This window comes from Lates calcarifer, linkage group LG20 (assembly GCF_001640805.2).
Source record: "Lates calcarifer isolate ASB-BC8 linkage group LG20, TLL_Latcal_v3, whole genome shotgun sequence".
Lineage (NCBI taxonomy): Eukaryota > Metazoa > Chordata > Actinopteri > Centropomidae > Lates > Lates calcarifer.
In genome coordinates this window covers 12,637,879-12,656,548 of record NC_066852.1, presented here as the reverse complement: position 1 = coordinate 12,656,548, position 18,670 = coordinate 12,637,879, and the positions used below count along the sequence as shown (strand labels likewise).

The 18,670-nt window shown below is 41.9% G+C and overlaps 1 protein-coding gene across 2 annotated transcripts; it reads left to right on the top strand.

Annotated features, from left to right (window-relative positions):
* Positions 1 to 551: 551 nt before the first annotated feature.
* c2cd2l (c2cd2 like) lies at positions 552 to 18,303 on the top strand. Of its 2 annotated transcripts, none has more exons than XM_018692249.2 (15): positions 552 to 1,195; positions 1,493 to 1,934; positions 10,412 to 10,507; positions 10,778 to 10,897; positions 11,582 to 11,692; positions 12,659 to 12,772; positions 12,901 to 13,000; positions 13,089 to 13,221; positions 13,384 to 13,448; positions 13,695 to 13,816; positions 14,348 to 14,519; positions 14,630 to 14,734; positions 15,134 to 15,228; positions 15,899 to 16,112; positions 16,491 to 18,303. In XM_018692249.2, exons 2-15 carry the CDS (start codon positions 1,569 to 1,571, stop codon positions 16,739 to 16,741), a joined length of 2,064 nt encoding a protein of 687 aa, XP_018547765.1. In that variant the 5' UTR covers positions 552 to 1,195; positions 1,493 to 1,568; the 3' UTR covers positions 16,742 to 18,303. The 2 variants fall into 2 exon arrangements, with proteins under 2 accessions (XP_018547765.1, XP_018547764.1); XM_018692248.2 differs by having other exon boundaries at positions 733 to 1,195; positions 15,095 to 15,228.
* Positions 18,304 to 18,670: the final 367 nt, after the last annotated feature.

Here is an 18,670-nt window from a genome sequence, read left to right as displayed (position 1 = left end):
GCAAAACCACAAAGGTATCATCAGCAAAATGAACATTAAATGTCATAAGTAAAGGCACTAAAAATCATTCTATTAGGTTAATCTTACTGATACATTGTGTAAGTTGCATTGTACTTGTGGCTGGTTGAGATAGAGCTCATTTAATTTAAACCCATAATAAAGCAGCATATGTCATAGGTGCACCGTCTGTTTAATTGGCAAAGTGATACTACATTTAAGATAGATAATACGATAATAATACGATAGATAATAAGATAATACATTTTAGTCAAGTAAAAAAGTTTTTCCTCTCAACTATGGTAAAGGAGAAGTGTAAAGCAGCACAAAAGTGAGTGTGTTGGTACAGATAGAGGGGCATGGCAACATTAACTTGTTGGTGGGCACCTGAGACCAACATTTGCTCCTTGATACATGTATCCAGGGGCCCAATGACCTTCACATTAAAAAGAGAGCACACCACATGCTGAAGATATCAGCTTCATTATAACTTGTCCTGAGACTAACCAATGGGCCATGCTGGAACAATACCACATGGTCTCGGTTTTCTGTGTGTAAATTAGTGGGTAGAAATTTGGTTTAACACAATTTTACTAAGCATTATGCATCAAATGAGCACAATATAAAAAAGCGGTTACAGTTTGGGCCATCATGTAATAATGAAGGACCCAGGTGATGCTCTACTTAAGTGGTAAACATTCACAAAGAAATTGGCAAGTAATACAATTCCCAAAAGCCAGCTGACACACTGTGAATCCTTTGCTCGGTTGGTAATAAACGACTAAGGATGGATTGCTTTCATTTTTTAACGTTTTAAGGTTTTTGCTTTTATTTTGAAGGCCGCGCCTTTCACTTCCTTGTTGCCGTTGCGTTTGTACCCTGCAGCGCCACCTGTTGGCCGCGGCCGCTCTTTGTCAAATCATCATTGTAGAGACGTTGTAGAGGTAGGAGGGTTCAATCAGCGGATATTTTAAACCCACTGCAGCCTGTAATGCACCAACAGGGAGCAGAAGGCTTGTTTTTGAATCAATAGATGACAGCGGGCACACACCAGTCGAAACGTCCCTGGTGACTCGGAGATGGGACAAACACATTTGTTGTTGACAGCGCAGCGTATCGCCATGAAGCCAGCTTCATGTTACCGATGCCGTGCTTTCGATTCCCAGCAGCCTGGAGCCTGGACAGTCTAAGTTAAACGGTAGGTTGGCAGCTTCATTATCTGAGTTTTTGTCCGTTAACCTGCGCCGCGTCGTCCTCTTTTTAATGCATGGGTCATATTTTAGACATCTGCATAACGTTAACGCAGTTTGCAGCGCGTGGGCTTCTGCTTCATAAACACACAAGCAGTGTTTTAATGTGACCTGAAACAAGCAAATAAAGTCAAGGAGGTAATAGGAGCTTTGTGAATCCCCTGTGTATTTTGGGGTATTCCTCAGTTATAGCGTGTTAAGTACCCTGTAATCAAGATGCCTGACTGTTTTGCTTCCACTCGCAGGCTGATCTGCTCTGACTGACAAGTCCTGGTATTTCCCATCTGAACCTGATGATATGAGAGGCTCCAGGAGGCGGTGATGGAGCTCCAGGACTTGGGCTGGCTGTGTCTGGTGGGTCTCTTTCTAGCCTCCTTGCTCATTGTGCTGGGGTGGCTGTTCCAGTACTTACAGACCGTGCTGCGGCTGTGGAGAGCCAGGAAGTCCGCCGAGCGGGACAGGAGAGGACCAGCCCGGCAGCAGCTCACCACCGCGCAGCCCCGCAAGGGCCGGGGTGGGGGCGTGTGGGGCTTCCTCATGAAGCTCCGCTGGGGCCGGGATGGAGGACCCGCATCTGAGGCCGGGGTTAAAGGCTTGTTGACTTCTCTGTTCTCCTTCAAGTCCTTCAGGGAGCACTGGCAGAGAACCTGGGTCAAAGCTCTGAATGAGCAAGCCTGCAGGCACGGGGTGAGTTGTTAATTTGAGGTCTTTTAAGCCATGAATGGGAAGGGGGTGCAGCAGCACAAATCATACTGCAGAGGAGAGCTGATGGCAGTGTGTAGAGCATGCCTAAGGTCACTCCACTAAGCAGAAGCATAAATAGTTAAACAAGGGCAGCTGGTGTGCCCATGTGCGCTGGAAGTGTGTGTAGGTGAGGTGTGGGAGTTGGAGTGTCTCTAATCGGTAAGAGGATGGGGGGCAGAGCCTTGCGTAACAGCTCTGAATCAATGCACATAAGAGCTGAGAGGCAAGACCAGTCAGCATAGCCACAGTATGAACACCCACACCTCGTAAAAATAGTCTGATACCCTGCCTGTGGGGGGGAAATGGATGTGTTTGATCTCAGTGGGAAGAGGCAAAATCAGTGATGTTGCTCAAGACAGAGCAATGGTCGTCTCACCTTTTCTTGCAGCTCATAACCTCTATGAGCTGCTCATAACCTTTACTGTCGGTATTACAAAGTTACAACGCTGTGTCACACATAAATGTAGGATTCAGTGTGGTCAGTACTCGAGACAAGTTGGCAGTCTGGCACGTGTTAGAGGCTCAGCGTAAATTTCTAAAGGTCTTTATCCTTTGAAATTGTTTCTTTGATCTGTGTGAATCAAAGTCTGCCACACGGTCAGATGTTTGCTATGAGCACTGGAAGAGGAGATGGATGTTTAACGCCCCCCCCACCAACATATAATATGTGTGTGTGTGTGTGTGTGTGTGTGTGGAGTGAGAGATGAGTTGGCGGGGAGTTTAAAGGGGGTCAGATCAATCCACAGGACTCGATTCTGATTCATAACGGTCGCCTCACCTTGGCGGATTGAGAGCTTCTCCTCACATGTTGAAGTAAACACTCTGGAGAAGTGCTCACTGAGTGATGGTGCAATTCATATGTTTTTGCTTTGGAAAAAATACACTTGGAGTTTAGCCAAGCGGTGCAATTAATAGGTCACTGTTTTAACAGCCAGAGGTCAGAGAGAGGTCCAACTTGTTTACCAGTACTTGATCTCAACCCAATTAGAAATCAACAACGTTTATCAAACCACTGAAATTCCATAATCTAAACCAAATCTGTCCATTTTTTGAGATACTTTGCCAACAAACAGACAACAAGTCTGGGCCATAATTCATTATTATCACATATCAATGTTCAATGATATTGTTGTTATGATATGATCATAATGTATTATCATTTCACAAAATTACACCATCTAAATAATTGGTTGAATTTATGTGTTGTTGGCTGTCACCAGCCTTTATGCTTAGCTATGGTAATCAGCTAGCTTCGTATTTAGCATACAAACACGAGACACTCAGAGAGAAAAAAAAAAGTATTTCCCAAAATGTCAAATTATTACACTGTTGCCTCACAGATCCGGGTTCCGGCTTTTCTGTGTGGAGTTTGCATGTTCTCCCTGTGCCTGCGTGTGTTCTCTCTGGGTACTCTGGCTTCCTCCCACAGTCCAAACACATGCAGCTCAGGTTAATTGGTGACTCTAAATTGGCCTGTTGGCACGTAGGTGTGAATGTAAGTGTGACTGGTTATTTGTCTGTATATGTTGGCTCTGTGATGGACTGGCGGTCCATACATGGTGTACCCTGCCTCTTGCCCAATGACAGCTGGGATAGACTCGAGCTCCCATGCGACCCTTAACGGATAAGCGGTATAGATAATGGATGGATGGAAGTCTGACAGTGGTAATGTGGGTTTTTAGTTGAATATGCCTTCTATGACGCAGATGCACAAAGGTCTGAAAATATTGGTCTGCTGTATAATATGCATACTGTATATTAGGCAGTGCTATAGCTACAAATACAAAGAGTGCAAACTAGAGCAGCACAGAACTTTGAAGACTGTGCATGCTTCATGTTCATGTTTACTTAATGTGATTCCTTCATGTTCTACGGCTCTGTATGAATTTTCTCTGTATACTTGAACATACTGTTTGTTTTGGTATGCAACATTAAGCCAGCTGAGCTCACATCTGTTTTTATCAAAGTGTTATGTAGCCTCATTTCTGTGCTGGTATTAAGAGGTCTCGGCTGTTCCATGGAACTGCTTCTCTTTTAATAACTGGTGGTAAATGGGTGTGCTCTGGTTTAGTTATCTTACAATGGCCTAATTAGTTGATCTGTTGTGACCTTTGTTGCTCTCAGTTACCAGGAAACTCCACAACATCGTGGTGAACCCTGGGTGAACTTTGGAGTGTTAAGTGAGAGAAATTTGACAAGATTGTGTGTTTCTTGGAATTGAAGTTGCTATGCTTTTTTTTGTGAGTGAGAACCTCTTACCTTCATGATTCTCTGTGGGTTCTATCTCTGGTTTGTTTTGTGTATGATGACTCCATGACCTAAAAACCCAGGAGAGAAACATGAAAATGGTTGTCATGTTGAAAAAACACATAGAAACAAGGCTGTTACCTAGCAGTGATAGGGTATATAATGTTTATTGTAAGATTATACTCCAGACCGGGTAAATGCATCGGTGGTGGAGGAGACAGGCTGTCTGTGTCTGTCTGTCCATGTGGTGTTTAGTTTGTGAACGGAGAGTGCGACCCAAGGCTTCCCTGACCTCACTCATTGCAATAAAATATCTGCTCATCATTGTGTCTGCATGCAGGGCAATCTGTTATTATAAATGTGTCTGGGGTTTATGCAAATCACTCATGAGTTTGCCAATGAAACTTTGAACATGACTCTGAGATAGCAAATTACAACCATGTCCTGTTAAATAGATATACTTAGAGGACTTTATCTAAGAGCTAGCCTGGCCTAATGATCAATGATGTTGTCATTTAAAGGTCACATGCCTGGTCTCCATAGTGCCCTTTTAACATCAGATGGATGTGAAAGCATTTGCTGACGCTGTAAGCGTTGATTGTTAAGTTGTAAAATGTTATAAAAGCCAGTGAATTCAGTCCTTTTGTCTGCACTGCTAATACTAAGAGCTGGTTCTTGGTTCACCTTATGTTCTGGTTTTTCACCTCCTCCCTCTAAACCTGACTGGAAAAACCTGCTGTGGGGGTTTGTGTGGAGATATGGCAAGTATTAAGTGGCTCCAAGAGAGTCATTCAGCATTCTTTACTTCCCTCATACAGAAAGCACCTGCCACCTGCCAGGCATGTTGCCATGGCCAATTGGAAAACAGACACTAAAGCGACCGCCCGGACTATGGTCCCAAAGACTCACATTCTCCCCTAACTTGCATTTCGTGATTATGTTTCTACATCAGGGCAAAACATGAGCTTCCCTGGAGGAGCACAGCACGATGAAGATACGGCTTCAGTGTCATCATGTGAGGATTAGCACACAAATCCTTTATAGCATTAACCTAAGTACTTCTCCGGCATTTAAGATTGATGCTGACAGAGGTCTTTAAATAATTATGTTGAAATTTATCCAAATAAAGGTGACTGAGCTTGCAAGGAAAAGTCATAGCAATAAACAGCAAAACCCTTTCCACTACAGGCTTTATGATGATTGGTCAAGCAGTAGAACACCATTAACAAAGGCTTCAAACTGTGCATTGTTGCAGGAAATTTGATTCCAAAACTGAAAATATCATTGTGAAACATGACATACCTATAGGTTTTCTGCTTGTACAACAAATGAGTTGAACAGTGAGTTCAGCTGGATGGATGGACATTATGGATATATCAGTAGCAATCTAAAAGAAAGTTTTTTTCCTTGATATTTGGTTTTCATTGTTAGGTAGAAATAAAATTGTCGCAAGACAGTGTACTTAAGGGCCCATATTAATTTGTAGACCTGTTGCGCTTATAAAGAAGAGCTGTACCTGTATGAGATTTTTTTTACCAGTTTCATATGAAGACTTAATAAGTGTCAGTGGGTCACTGTATGTGGCTTTGAATCACACGCATTTCAGACAGTCTATTTTGGCTGTCCGTCCTCATCAATATCCTGTTCACTGCAGCAGAGAGTGATGTAAGCCAGGAACGCCCCAACACTCATGTGGGACCATGTAAACAGTGCTAGCTGACAGAACAGCTCATACTGTCTCACTAATTTTGAGTGTTGTCATAATACCGTGTCCTTGTAGCAAAACACTCTATCCCAAGGGAAGACCTGACCCTGACCCCTGAAGTCCAGTATTCAAAACAACAAGATGAGACAAAAAAAGTGCTTCTGAGGGCTGAAAGGTTGGAGGGTTTTACATAAACTGCGGGCAAATGGTTCATGCTAGTGTATAACCGTCTGGGTTTGTGAACCTATTTGTTGTGGGCATGCTTCATATTCATGTAGGAATGGGAAAAGGAGACACTACAACACATGTAAAGGTTCTATGTGAGTTTTCTAGCTGTACATCTATATGCATGCTGCAGAGGTGTTCAGCCAAGTGTGTATAAGCTCATCAAAAAGAGCCTTATGTGAGGAGATAAGGTGTTAATGACAGTGGCCTCTTGCTTGAAGATATTTAGTCACAAGATTTGGCTTCCTGTGTCTGTCTAAGATACAGATTAGAGAAGACAACTGCAACCCCAGGGTGAAAAGCAGAGTGGCTGAGCACCAGCCATGTGCTGCAGCTGGGTTCTGTAGAGTTTTGAAGATATGTCAATTTTACCTCTCATCTAATGAATGTTGAATTATAGGGTTCTTAAGAAGACACCCCCCCTTCACTCTTCCTGCTCCCTGTAATCCAGGGATTTGGCCTGAGGCTTCATCGCAGCTGGTTATATGTGGCCATGTCAACAGAAGGATGTCCTCTTGTGCAGAAACACACACACATACTGTAGACATGTATGTGTGTGACAACTGGCATGAGTCAAGTGGTGGTGATCTCCTTGGAATTTATTACCAGTTCACAAAATTTACTTTTATTCCCACAAACATTTTATAACTTACAGTTAAGCAAGATAATGATTTAGCTTTATATGTCTAAAGGTGAATAAACAGAGAAATAATAGACGCGTTAATCTGTTCAGCAGCATGAAAAGCTAACCTCAATAGCGCATCTGACTTGTTGGTCCCCCCCCCCCCGAACCCCCCCGCACCTTTGGACAGTAATCCCATGATGCAGCTTGTTTCATGACTCAGTTGTTTATCCAGAGAAGATGTCTGTCTGCTGAAGTATTACTGCAGGAGCCCGTGGCTATAATCTCACCCTGGCAGAGTAAACTTGATATGGAGCTATTCAGATGTCTCCGGCTGGATTAGTTCGTGGAGGAGGCTTGAAGGACTGGACTGCTTGACCCTGCTCAGACCTGCAGATCATAAAAGCATTGTCAGATGCGCGTGCATCTGCAGCTGATACATGATGTCAGGCCATCGATGTTGGGCTCAGTGGGTTGAAAAAGGAGGACTAATTCATACAAGTGTGCATCTGCAGGGAAGGAAGCTCCTTGTCCATTCAAGATCTGCAATTATATAGAGCCTGGTGATTAGCTTGAGGCCACAGTTCACTTCTTCCCTCTCTGACTGTGAGCTGCTGGTAGATGATTAATGCCCTGTGATTATGCTGAAGTAGATTTCTTCTTAACGGCAGGGGATGTTAAGCACTCAGCGCTCATTTGCTATGATAGCGCAGGAAGCTAACCTTTTTATCCCTCAGTCACAGATTTAAATTCACTAGCCCATTTTACGGTTACAGCAAAAATCAACTATATTATTAAAAGCTTTCTGTGGCAGGCATTGATTTGATTTGCTCCTTTGACTCAACATTTGAAGTAGAGACACACAGAATGTATTATGCTGCTGTTATGATGATATATTGCAGGTAATGATTACCATGCTCACTGTTTTAGTTTAGTGTGTTTACATGCTAACGTTTGCTAATTTTTGCAAATATTGTCATTCCTTGAGTTACACAGCTAGCATGGCTAGCAAAAAAAGATGTATAATGTGTTTTATATTTTCAGGTTATCAAACCAGTATGTTTGTGTATGTAGGCATTTTTTTCCTTTCATACAACTCCAAATAAATGTTAGATGTTTTGTTGTTTTCAAAGTTTACAAAAACATTAGAAGTAGCTTTTTCTACACCACAAACTTTATACCCTGTTGTAGCCTGGACCTCAGATATACACAACTAAAAGAAAAGACAGGAGAGGAAGATGAGGGTCAACAAAAGCCACAGGGGGAATGTATTTCTGGTTGACCCACATGCTTTTCGGAAGTGTTCAGCCAGTACGACCCAAAGGGGGTGATGCTGACAAACCTGAAGTGACACCATGGATGTCCTCGGGAACCGTCTCTTTCCAGAAATACCCTCCACATACGCACTTAGTTGAACAGTGGTGGTTCACAAGGACAAATCTGTGGTTATGCTGCTAGTAATGCCCTCTCCATGACAAAATGAGCTCTGTAGCCTCTGCCAGGAGGATACACAACACCACTGTGCACCAGATGGCTACCTATGAAGCCAATGGATGTGAAATAGTAAACTCCCTTTGGAAGAATAGGAAACCAAAATGTTGCCATGGTAGACCTGCACCATTCTGGCCAAACCTCTGAGCATGTACACTTCAAAATGTTAAACTAATATTGTGGTAAACCCGAAAAAAATATACAATGCTGGATTTTTATTCCAGCACAGAGAGTGATTATTTACAGAAAATTACATCAGCACCCCCTGGCAGAAACAACAGAGAGTGGAGATCTGATGACCTAACCCTGTCTCAGACATGCAAGATTTTGACTGACATATCTTGGCAAGCCTGTGCTGCTATGTTTCCTAAAGTAATTTGCAAAAATCTGAAGTTGTCACTTTCTTTTTTATCATGGATTAACATGTTTGACATAAAAAAAAATCAAACAAATCTGTGCCATGACTTAAAAAATAAATTAAGGTCTTGCAGGACTTGAGGGCTTTTAGATTTGATACAGGGAGGCATCTAGTGGCCTAGAAGTCAGGACAAATACCATATAATCAAACTTTTAATGTTCCTAGTTTCATTCTGGCACCAGGGACCTTTAAGCTCGTCAAACTGTACACTCTCTCCTCATATTTTTGACTCTAAATTAGCCTAATTACAAAAATGCTAGTGGTGTTTGCAGTGACACAAACCTTTAGTAATACACATGTAAGAGCCACACACACTGAAAATCCCATGAGTAATGGGTTATCCTAAAGCCTCCTAATCTGAAATACATCACATCATATTTGTTCTGCACTTTGGATGTAATGAACGGTTGGATGGTTGGGTGACTGAGCAGTTTTAGAGGCTCAAGCCAACCAAAGAAAACAGAGCCGGTTGTACGCTGTACTCATGTGACTGCAGTGATGGTCCAGGGAACCTACGTAAGCTTTCAGCATCGCAGTTGGCTTCCTGCCCTCCTGGCTGGATCACCCACACACACACACACACATACACACACGGACACACCACAAACTTTGTTACATCATCCTCCCACCTCTGCCCCACCTCCACTGTTGTGTTTGATAGCGATTGGACTTGGACCTAGAGGAACATATGCCCTGACAATAGGGGATTTGTTTTCTCTCACTTGCGTCTCCTGAGCCAGTTAAAGCATCCCAGTGTAACAGATCCTCTGGCACACACACTCAGCGATAGTAGGCCACTGGTGTTTCTGCAATTTTGGTGATTCTTTTCTTACAACTGTGATGCAAATTCATCTTGTTAAGTGTGTTTTCCAAGTCACAACACTTATACAGTAAAGTCTGTCTGGCTGTAAGCATGACTAAACATTGACTGATGCAGTCTTCATGCTGTTGTGAGGTCTGAGCAGCCTGTACCAGTCGCAGTTTAATGAAACAGGATTTACAACTTCTATGTTATTACAAAAGCTCATATTAACTTGAATGAACTCCTTACCACCCTTTGGTCAAACATATGTTCAGATTTTTTTGCCAGTATCTTCAGGCACTATTCATCTGAGTGCACAAATCCACAGAGATGCCTGGGCTTGAAATCACATTTGTGCTTTGCCACGCATTGTAGTGTGGCACTTTAAAAGACTCTGCTTATCGATTTATGTAAATTTTCTGCATCAGACATAACGCACTGTAATAGTGAACCTTTGGTATGAGGAAATGATCCCACATTAATATTCTTGGCTCTTTCACAAATTGTGCTTAAGGGAAAGTTTCTGTTTAAGCTAAGATGGCGCACAGGGAAGCATGCACACCAATGGTATTTCTGTTTTGTAAGAATTACACTGTGTGATGAGCATGTGAATGTGCCATCAGTACTGCGTGCAAGTGAGCGTCCAATCACTCAGATCAGCGACGTTCTTTGACGTGATAGAAAACATTCTTAAAATTCATGACATCCCTAGTTGATTAGCATCTTAGTTTAAATGATACAGCAGCTGTTTCATTCACTAACTGACTAATATCTTTTAGGACTAACTGCTAACCAGCTTCATCAAAGGCTTTATCATTGCAACGCAAAATCTTTTGTCATCCCCAAGTTTCTCTCCTCTTCCTCTTATGTAATAATGAGGGCATTTGTTCTCTTTCTCTGTCTCTCCCAGAGCTCCATCCAGATCACTTTTGACAGCAGTCTCCAGTTAACTGCTGCCTCTACAATAGATAGTGTGACCTGCACCGACCAATCGGCACACCGAATGGTAAGTAATCTTTGCAGTCCGTGTTCATTACAGCTGTGATAAACGCAGGGATTAACATTTGAAGCTGGCATCTTTAGTCAGTCACCCAGTGAATTTTAATTGGAGCAGTGCATGACTAAAAATCCTGGACCAAATTTCTGTGTCAAGTGAAATGAAGACACGTGGATTGAAATGGTCTAAGAGACGGTATGATGGTATGTCTGTCAGCGAGCAGCGAATCATGAATGTTTTCCCCTGTTTCAGCATTGTCAACCTCTTGTCGTTTTGCAGGTTTTACACTGTAAATGTTGGGTGGACACAGTGACATTTCCCGTGACGGTCACTCAGCAGTCACCCGCTGCTGTTTCCATGGACACCTATCAGATCACTATAGCACCTATGGTGACAAAGGTACAAAAGCACACCACCTGGACTTTTGCAATTTGCACATTTGAGGGCCGGCCTCTAAAACAAATGAAAACGTCAGAGCATCATTTGCATTGTTATTCAAATGTGTACATTGACGCAAAACAATTTACATGTAATCCTTCCATTACTGTCATTCTCATTAAATGAGGACTTAAAATAACATCTGGGTTATTCCAGCAGTGTTTTGCTGCAACAGTATTTATCAAAACTAAGAAGCGGTTCCCCATAAATGATATTCCTTCCTGTCTTGGAGAGATTTGTTTTGTCCCTTACTTCTCTTCAGTGTTCATGTTAGAAGTTATTTTCCATGTGCACGTCACATTACAACAAAATATTTATTTTTGCACTGGAATAAAGCATATTCTAAATGTTATGTGTTATTAAACAACCCTATTTTTTTCTGCCATATTTTACCTGGTGTTTTATAATGTAAAATATATTTTAGAAGCAAGCCGAAGCTGCCAGTCTTCCAGAAAGAGTCCTTGTTTGCACTAAATTATGAAAATGAAATAGTGTACTTATTTTTTATTAATTGGAAAATGCTACACATAAAATCCTTACTATATTACTTAAACAAACTACCATAAGTACAAGGCTGTTAACCTTCTCTCTGGCTCTGTGTTTAATGTGTTTTCCAACCTTGCTCCCGCTGTCTGTCTCGATCAGGTGGTGGTATGTCTGGAGGAGGTGGAGGATGAGGGTCTGCTGATGTCCTGGACTCTTTCCAAGCAGCCGTCATTTTCTCTGAAAGTGTCTCCATGCAAGCTGCAGAGACAGGTGAGAACATCTGATATTGGCACAGCAATCTTCCTCACAAGCTATAAGGTTGCACACATTTGGAAAAAGGAAATAAACATTATGCAAATATTTCTGAGTCTGTGCTCACACTTTCTGTCAAAATCTCCTCATAAATCTCAGTAAGCATGCAATATTTTGCGTGTGAGTCACTTTCTACCCTTTTAAACTCATCATGAGTCATGAGGGAAATGCTCCTGAATGTCGTTGCATAACTGTGCATGCCATTTTATGCCTTTTGTCTGAGGCAGCAACAAAGTCAATAAAGTAAGGAAGAAACAAATACTGAGCACTACAACTGACGACAGTTCCCATGGATACTCACTGAATCCAAAAAACAAGAATATAAAAGTCTTAACTTTTACTTTTTTATTTAGTCAAGCCAAATCTAAGTGTATGAAAATGTATGAAATATTGGGATTGGTTCAATCCCCCAAGGCTGCATTGCTTTTTGAACAAGCTAAATGGCTTTTAAAGTGAAGCAACAGTAAAATGTACTGTACTTATATAACACTTTTCTAGTCTTTTTGACCAATCAAAGCACTTTAGACTACAGATGACATTCACCCATTCACACACACATTCATACAGCACTTGTTCTATACAATGTGCTTTCTAACACAGGCACACACATTCGCACACCGATGACACACATCGGAGGCAATTTAGGGTTCAGTATCTTGCCCAAGGATACTTCGGCACGCAGACTGGAGGAGCTGGGACCTGAAGGGACTGACCTTCTGATTGCTGGGCTATCACTCTACCTCCTGAGCCACAGCCACCCCACACAATGACATTCTGTTTGTTCGTCTTGGATACTAGATGTTATCAGAAATAAAAATATATTAAAAGGCCCTGGTATCTGTATTTGAGTTTGCTGGCCTCCCCTGATACAGCATGTACTGGTTTATCATCAGAGAGCAATCAGTTGCTTCTTTTTCTTCTCAGGCCACTGAAGGTGAGGTAGACCTGGGCATGATTAAGGGACTGATAGAGGACACTCTGTTCAGCACTCAGCCCGCCATGGTCCTCAACCTCAAGACTTGTGCGTCCAGTCCTTTGGTGAGAAATGGGTGTTTTCCACACTTTGCAGCAACAAGACACACTAGCTAGGCATACTAACATAAACAAAATACTGTGACTGGACTCTGTATGATAGATCCTGCGTTTAAACTGGTCTAAACTCACAGGCCCCCATGGACCATCTATCAGTGGAATTGAACTCTGTATCCCAGAGCATTCTGGTGCGACGACTCCAGCTCCGGCAGCTCAGTGTGACCTTAAGTAAAGGTCAGATATTTTCCACTCAGCGTCGGATCATTTCCGTCCAGCTTTCTGCTGATTGCTGAGGTCTCATTGCCTCACTGTGCGTTTGCAGGTCAGTGGTCCAGATCAGAGGAGCTGTGCTGCATCCTGAGCCTGGACCAACCCTCCACAGAGAGGACAACCCGCTTCCTGCCTGTGCCCAGCAACCCCGACACCCCACTGGAGTGGAGTGAAGATGTTACTCTGTAAGAAAGCATCTGTGACGTCAAACTGCTGTTAATGTAATGTGACTGTGTACATTCATGCCAGCTAGCCTGAGAAAAATTCACACATTATTCAAAGTGATGTATTTTCACATCGTGGGGTTCTATTTTAACTCTGACACAGCTGCTTTCTCTGTGTTGAAGGGAGCTGGGCCCAGAAACCAAAGAGCTGAGAGTAAGACTTATGGAGCGGAATGGCAAAAGGGAACGTAAGGCATTGCTCGATACCAATTTACTATTGGCTGCTGTTCAGAAACCTGATCAGCAAGAATGTTCAGACTGCTTCAGCAAAATCATCAGTGCTTAAAACGCACTGCTTGCAGGCCCACTGTAATTGTCTTGTTAGCATTTTAGGATGTATAAAATGTTAGGAGATGCTTCAGCGCTACAGCACATAAAGAAGCCTTTCATGCTGTCTCTACACATATGTTAAGATGTTTCTTTTTATTGGGCAGAATTCCTGCCTGGGCACGCCTCCATTGCCTTGGACCTCCGGCGCAACATTCCCACTGGAAAACATATACTGTCAATAAGCCCTGGCCACGGCTTGGCACCAAACACTACTGTCACAGCAGAGGTGAATGATGAGATGAAAAGCATCACTGCAGGATTATAGAAGACTGTTTCAAAGCCATTCTCATCCTTTAAAGTGAACAGTCACATCACGGTTTATCATTTAAGCTGGAAGATTCACAACAAAAGGAGAGGGGTGTTGTATAACAGCTGATACAGTCCACTGTTTATCTGTCGCAATCTCCTCTGGCCTTTTCAGCAGACAACTTGTTGCCTTTTTTCACTCTTGCAATGTAAATATTTCCTCAAAAACAGCATACATGTCTGCTTTATCTCTAGGGAAATAAAAGAGAAAATAGCAAAAATAACCTACAGGAGACAAGATAACATTCCTTGTTTTTACTGATTAGTCATTTAAAATTGTCCCTGCAGATCCAAATGTCAGTTTAAATGAAGTGCCCACCTCCTTACCAAAGAGGTGGGCACTTCCATTTAAATGAATGAATTGTCCACTCACTCTACACATTTTATTTAAGTGCAAAGCCCCATTAAATGCAGGAGTATCTGACTCCCATGTGTTGTTTGACTCCTGCAGCTGCTGTATGTGGAAACAGAGGAGCCTCGCAGCGCCCACAATGCTTTGCCACTTCGTTCCTCGCTCACCCCCACCAAGAAAGTCGATGTGGACCGAACCATCATGCCAGATGGAACCATCGTCACCACCGTCACGACGGTCCAGTCTCGACTCAAACTGGAGCGCAGTCCAGGTGAACTTACAGAGTGTTACATTTTTACAGGGGAGGTGCACAAATGTGAGCGAAAATAACGTTGTGATAATATTAACGATGAACGTAAAATAGTTGCGATGCTTTTTCAGGAGATTCCCCTTTGCGTTCACCCTCAAAAGTGGAAGTGAATGAGAAGAAACCCACCATCCTGTCGGACGGCAGAGGCAGCACCAGCCCCAGCCCCAACCCCAGCAGTGAGTTCCACACTGAAAGGCCAGACATTGTTTTACATAACAGATGCAAATCAGGATAAGCAGCAAGCAGCAGTGTAACACAAGATGAGAGGAATGCACTTTTCAGTATGCATCATGCACTCTCTGTGCAGGTAGTCCCATTCAAAAACCCTAACAACAGGTTTACACAGGGAAACTATTCACTGATACAAAAACACAACAGAAAATGAAAAGACAAACACAACAGTTTTGTGATAAACCACACATTTTCAAATTGACATGCACTGCAACAAAAATCTACTCAATAATGTCTCCATTTTTTTAAAACATCACATCATACTAGTTTAGTGCGGATTTACATATTTATGTTTTGTTGCTCAGAGAGCAGCCGCCTCTCTAATGGCCTGGATCCTGTTGCAGAGACGGCCATTCGCCAGCTGACAGAGTCCGCCTCTAAAGCAGCACGGAAGACACCAACAAAGAGGAGCACACTGATCATCTCGGGCGTGTCAAAGGTCAGAGGACGGAAATTGTGTCAAATGCAGTGGCTTGTAGAGTTTGTGCCATCAGTAGTAAAACAAAAGTAATGAGCCATTCTTCTCTACTTTTTTTTTTTATAGATATACAGTAGAGTATGTTTATTAAAATGCAATCAATTTTTATGCACTTATCAGTAGGATGTCAGTTACCTGCACAGCTATTTTTGTAAATGAAAATAATATTTCAACTTGGTTTAGTTTTTACCAAACTTCACTCTGAGTACATTAAAGAATAAAACCTACTTTTATGGAATCTAAAGTACAATTTCAGGGAACCAGGCAAATTGAGTTTGATCTAAATTTAGTCCACAGTCCCAGCCCCTGGTTGGACCACATTATAGCAGAATGAGAGTCCTCTGACCTGATTTTTGCCTGAAAGCCTGTGGAAATGTATCCTGCACAAGAGGCTACACTCATAACCTGACGCAGGCTCCACTGAAATGTGCAAGGGTTGTGATGTTGAAAGTGTGAAAAATGGATAAGTGCATATTTTAAAATAATGGACATAACATTGTGTGTTCATCTTATGCAGTGTGTTTAGGTTAAGATTCCAATAAGTGGATGCATATGGTCCATCACTCCCTTAATTAATTATGTTAACATCTAAAAAAGGACATAAACTGATTCAGTATCTAACACCCATCAGGTTCCACTCTCAGAGGATGACTGTGCGTTAACGAGCGGCTACGCTGCAGCCATGGACGCAGCCATGCACGGCAACCATTTCGGGGCGGGGCATCACCAGGACCCAGACGAAACCACACCCTCTGATGTGTCGGAGCGTCCGTCTGTGGACGATGTGGAATCAGATACTGGTTCCACTGGTGCCTTGGAAACCCGCAGTCTCAAGGACCACAAAGGTAACGCTGTCTATTTAGTGGTTTTTATTTTCAGTGTCAAATGTCCCTGCTATTCTATTATACAGTGCAGTATATTTTACATGCAGACAAATCTTTTATAGCCTTACATAACATCAAAACATTGATTTGGGAATCACTGATTTACAGGCCATATAACACTACTGACTCTAAAGTCCTGATGCTGCCCTCTGGAGGCCATGCTGCAGCACACCACCTGAAAGTTGTTTTGAATTAGTCAGTGCTAAATTCAATTTAAATATCAATTTGATAAGGGAGCTATCTCATGAAATCAGTGTATTGATTCATAAAGTTCTAGTAGTCAGGGATTGGTTGGTGTAAGTCTGATTGTTATTCCTGCTGTCTGTCTGCTTCCTGCAGTGGGCTTTCTGCAGAGCGGCACAAAGCTGTTGTTCCGCAGACGACATCGAGAGAAGGAGTCCTGCCTCAGCCAATCCCACGAAGACATCTCCAACATGGGCAATAACTTTGCTGCTGCCGCATCCAGCAGCCGTAAGAAGTCTGGCAGCTTCTCCCGACGCCTCATCAAACGCTTCTCTTTCCGCTCATCAGGCAAATCAAAAGGCAAAGGCAGCGCTACCAATGGAGGAGCGAGCTCACTGGATCACTGAGTATCATTGTTAGGGTAGGACATGGGTCACCCTGACCTAGCAGGACCTTTCTAAAGCCTGTGTTGGTACCGTCAGAAGAACAAGTACACCGTGAGTCCAGTTTGTGACAGGTCGAACACCCCAGGCGGGTTGTCACCTGTACAAGTCGAAAGGAGGATACCTCTGGGAGGGCTTTCCTCTGGAAAAGAAATTACTGCACCTTCAGGACAGAAGTCATGTTTAATCACATCACTGAGGTTTAAATGTGATTATTATATTTCAAGGAGAAATCTGCTGCTCAGTGAGCAGAAGGGAATAAGTACAATGAAATGCTGTATGCCCTATTTGAACACAAAGTATAGTGGGAGTGTTTAATTGTGACCAATAGTGGAAATGCTCTTAAACTACCATGATAGAAAATACCAGTATAAGATTATTGGCTGCACTTTGGACTTCAAAGTTTCTTAACAGCACATATTAAGTTCCTGGGTTGTGTAAAGTAATTTATTATTATGTGGTTCTCATGAAACAAGTGCTATTTATTTTGCTCCCAAAAAACACAAGTCATCATAGTTGCATAACACTGTAAAAATAGAAACATTGCTGTGTTTTTAAGTGTGTTCACGAAAATCAGTCTTAATCTAGCTGTAATGTCCATTCATAATTTCTCATACATTGGTTTTAGAATATTGTTCAATGTTGTATCTTATATAAGAAGCAGAAAATCTAACATATTTATTGTTCGTTTTATTTTATAAAGGTACTTTCTGTGGAATTTCATTTGACATTTAGCTCATAAATGCATTTTAGCTTGCTTTTGAAACTTCAACCAGCCTGGATCTCTAGAGGACTCTTCAAGCTGGGCAGAGTTTAAACTTTAAACTGAACTGCTGACATGTAATCTCATAATCTAAATAAGTCCTAAGTAACATTTGTCATATTATGTTTCTTTTTAAACAAACTGAGGTCTGACATGAGTTGTAACAGTGCTGCAGTTTTTAGAGGTCTCAAGGAGGGGTTAGGAGATGCTTTGCTGAGGCACCATGAGCAACAAGATTGTCAAGGTTTATGAACAGGTGATGGATGGACATGCCCAGGGCTAGAAATTGAATTGCTACTAGTAACCAGAGATTTGGGGAAACCTGCAGCATCCTTCAAATGCAAACAGAACCAGTATGTAAAAATGTACATGCATTTTTGGCTATTTGTGTTTTGTCTTTTATTTGCATTCTGCATTAATTATGAGACTTTGGAACAACCAAGCTAAATCACTCTGATTTTACTTTTCATTTTTATTTACACCAATAAAAGAATAGCTGTTAAAAGGGATCAAAAAGATATGGAGTCAGTGTTCGCTGTCAGAAGGACGCTAATGGACACATACCATGTGCTGTACAAAATTACAACCAATTAAAAAATGCTGAAGAAATTAACAAAGCCACTTCATTGTCTAAAGGCACATTACGTACATATATTTATGTGGCTGGAATGTGAAACAGGCTGCAAAATTTAAGATGTGTATAATTTCTGTTGTTATATTTAAAATGTTTAATTTATTGCAAATAAATTATTTTTGAAGCTCAGTAAGTCTGTCTCTTTCTCTGGAATACTTTTAGCTATTTTATATATTATTGTAGGAGGTATTATGCAATCACTCTAAGACCATTGTATGTCATTGTTTAAAATTACTGCTTTTATGTAAAAGCTCATGAGTGTACCCTCTTTGTGTGGTTCATTATTCTCACAGGCCGGGATGTACAAAATGTTTAAATGATTTAAGAGATCCAAGTGTTCTCGTTGAATACTCTTAAATTCTGCATAACTGATAACTTTCACTCAATGATCTCGCTACTGAATTTGTAAACGCGCCAAAAACTTTGAAGCTGGAGGGAAGACGCTGGATTGGTTTTCTATGTCCGCCTCTTCTACGTATGACCCTCTCACAGCAAA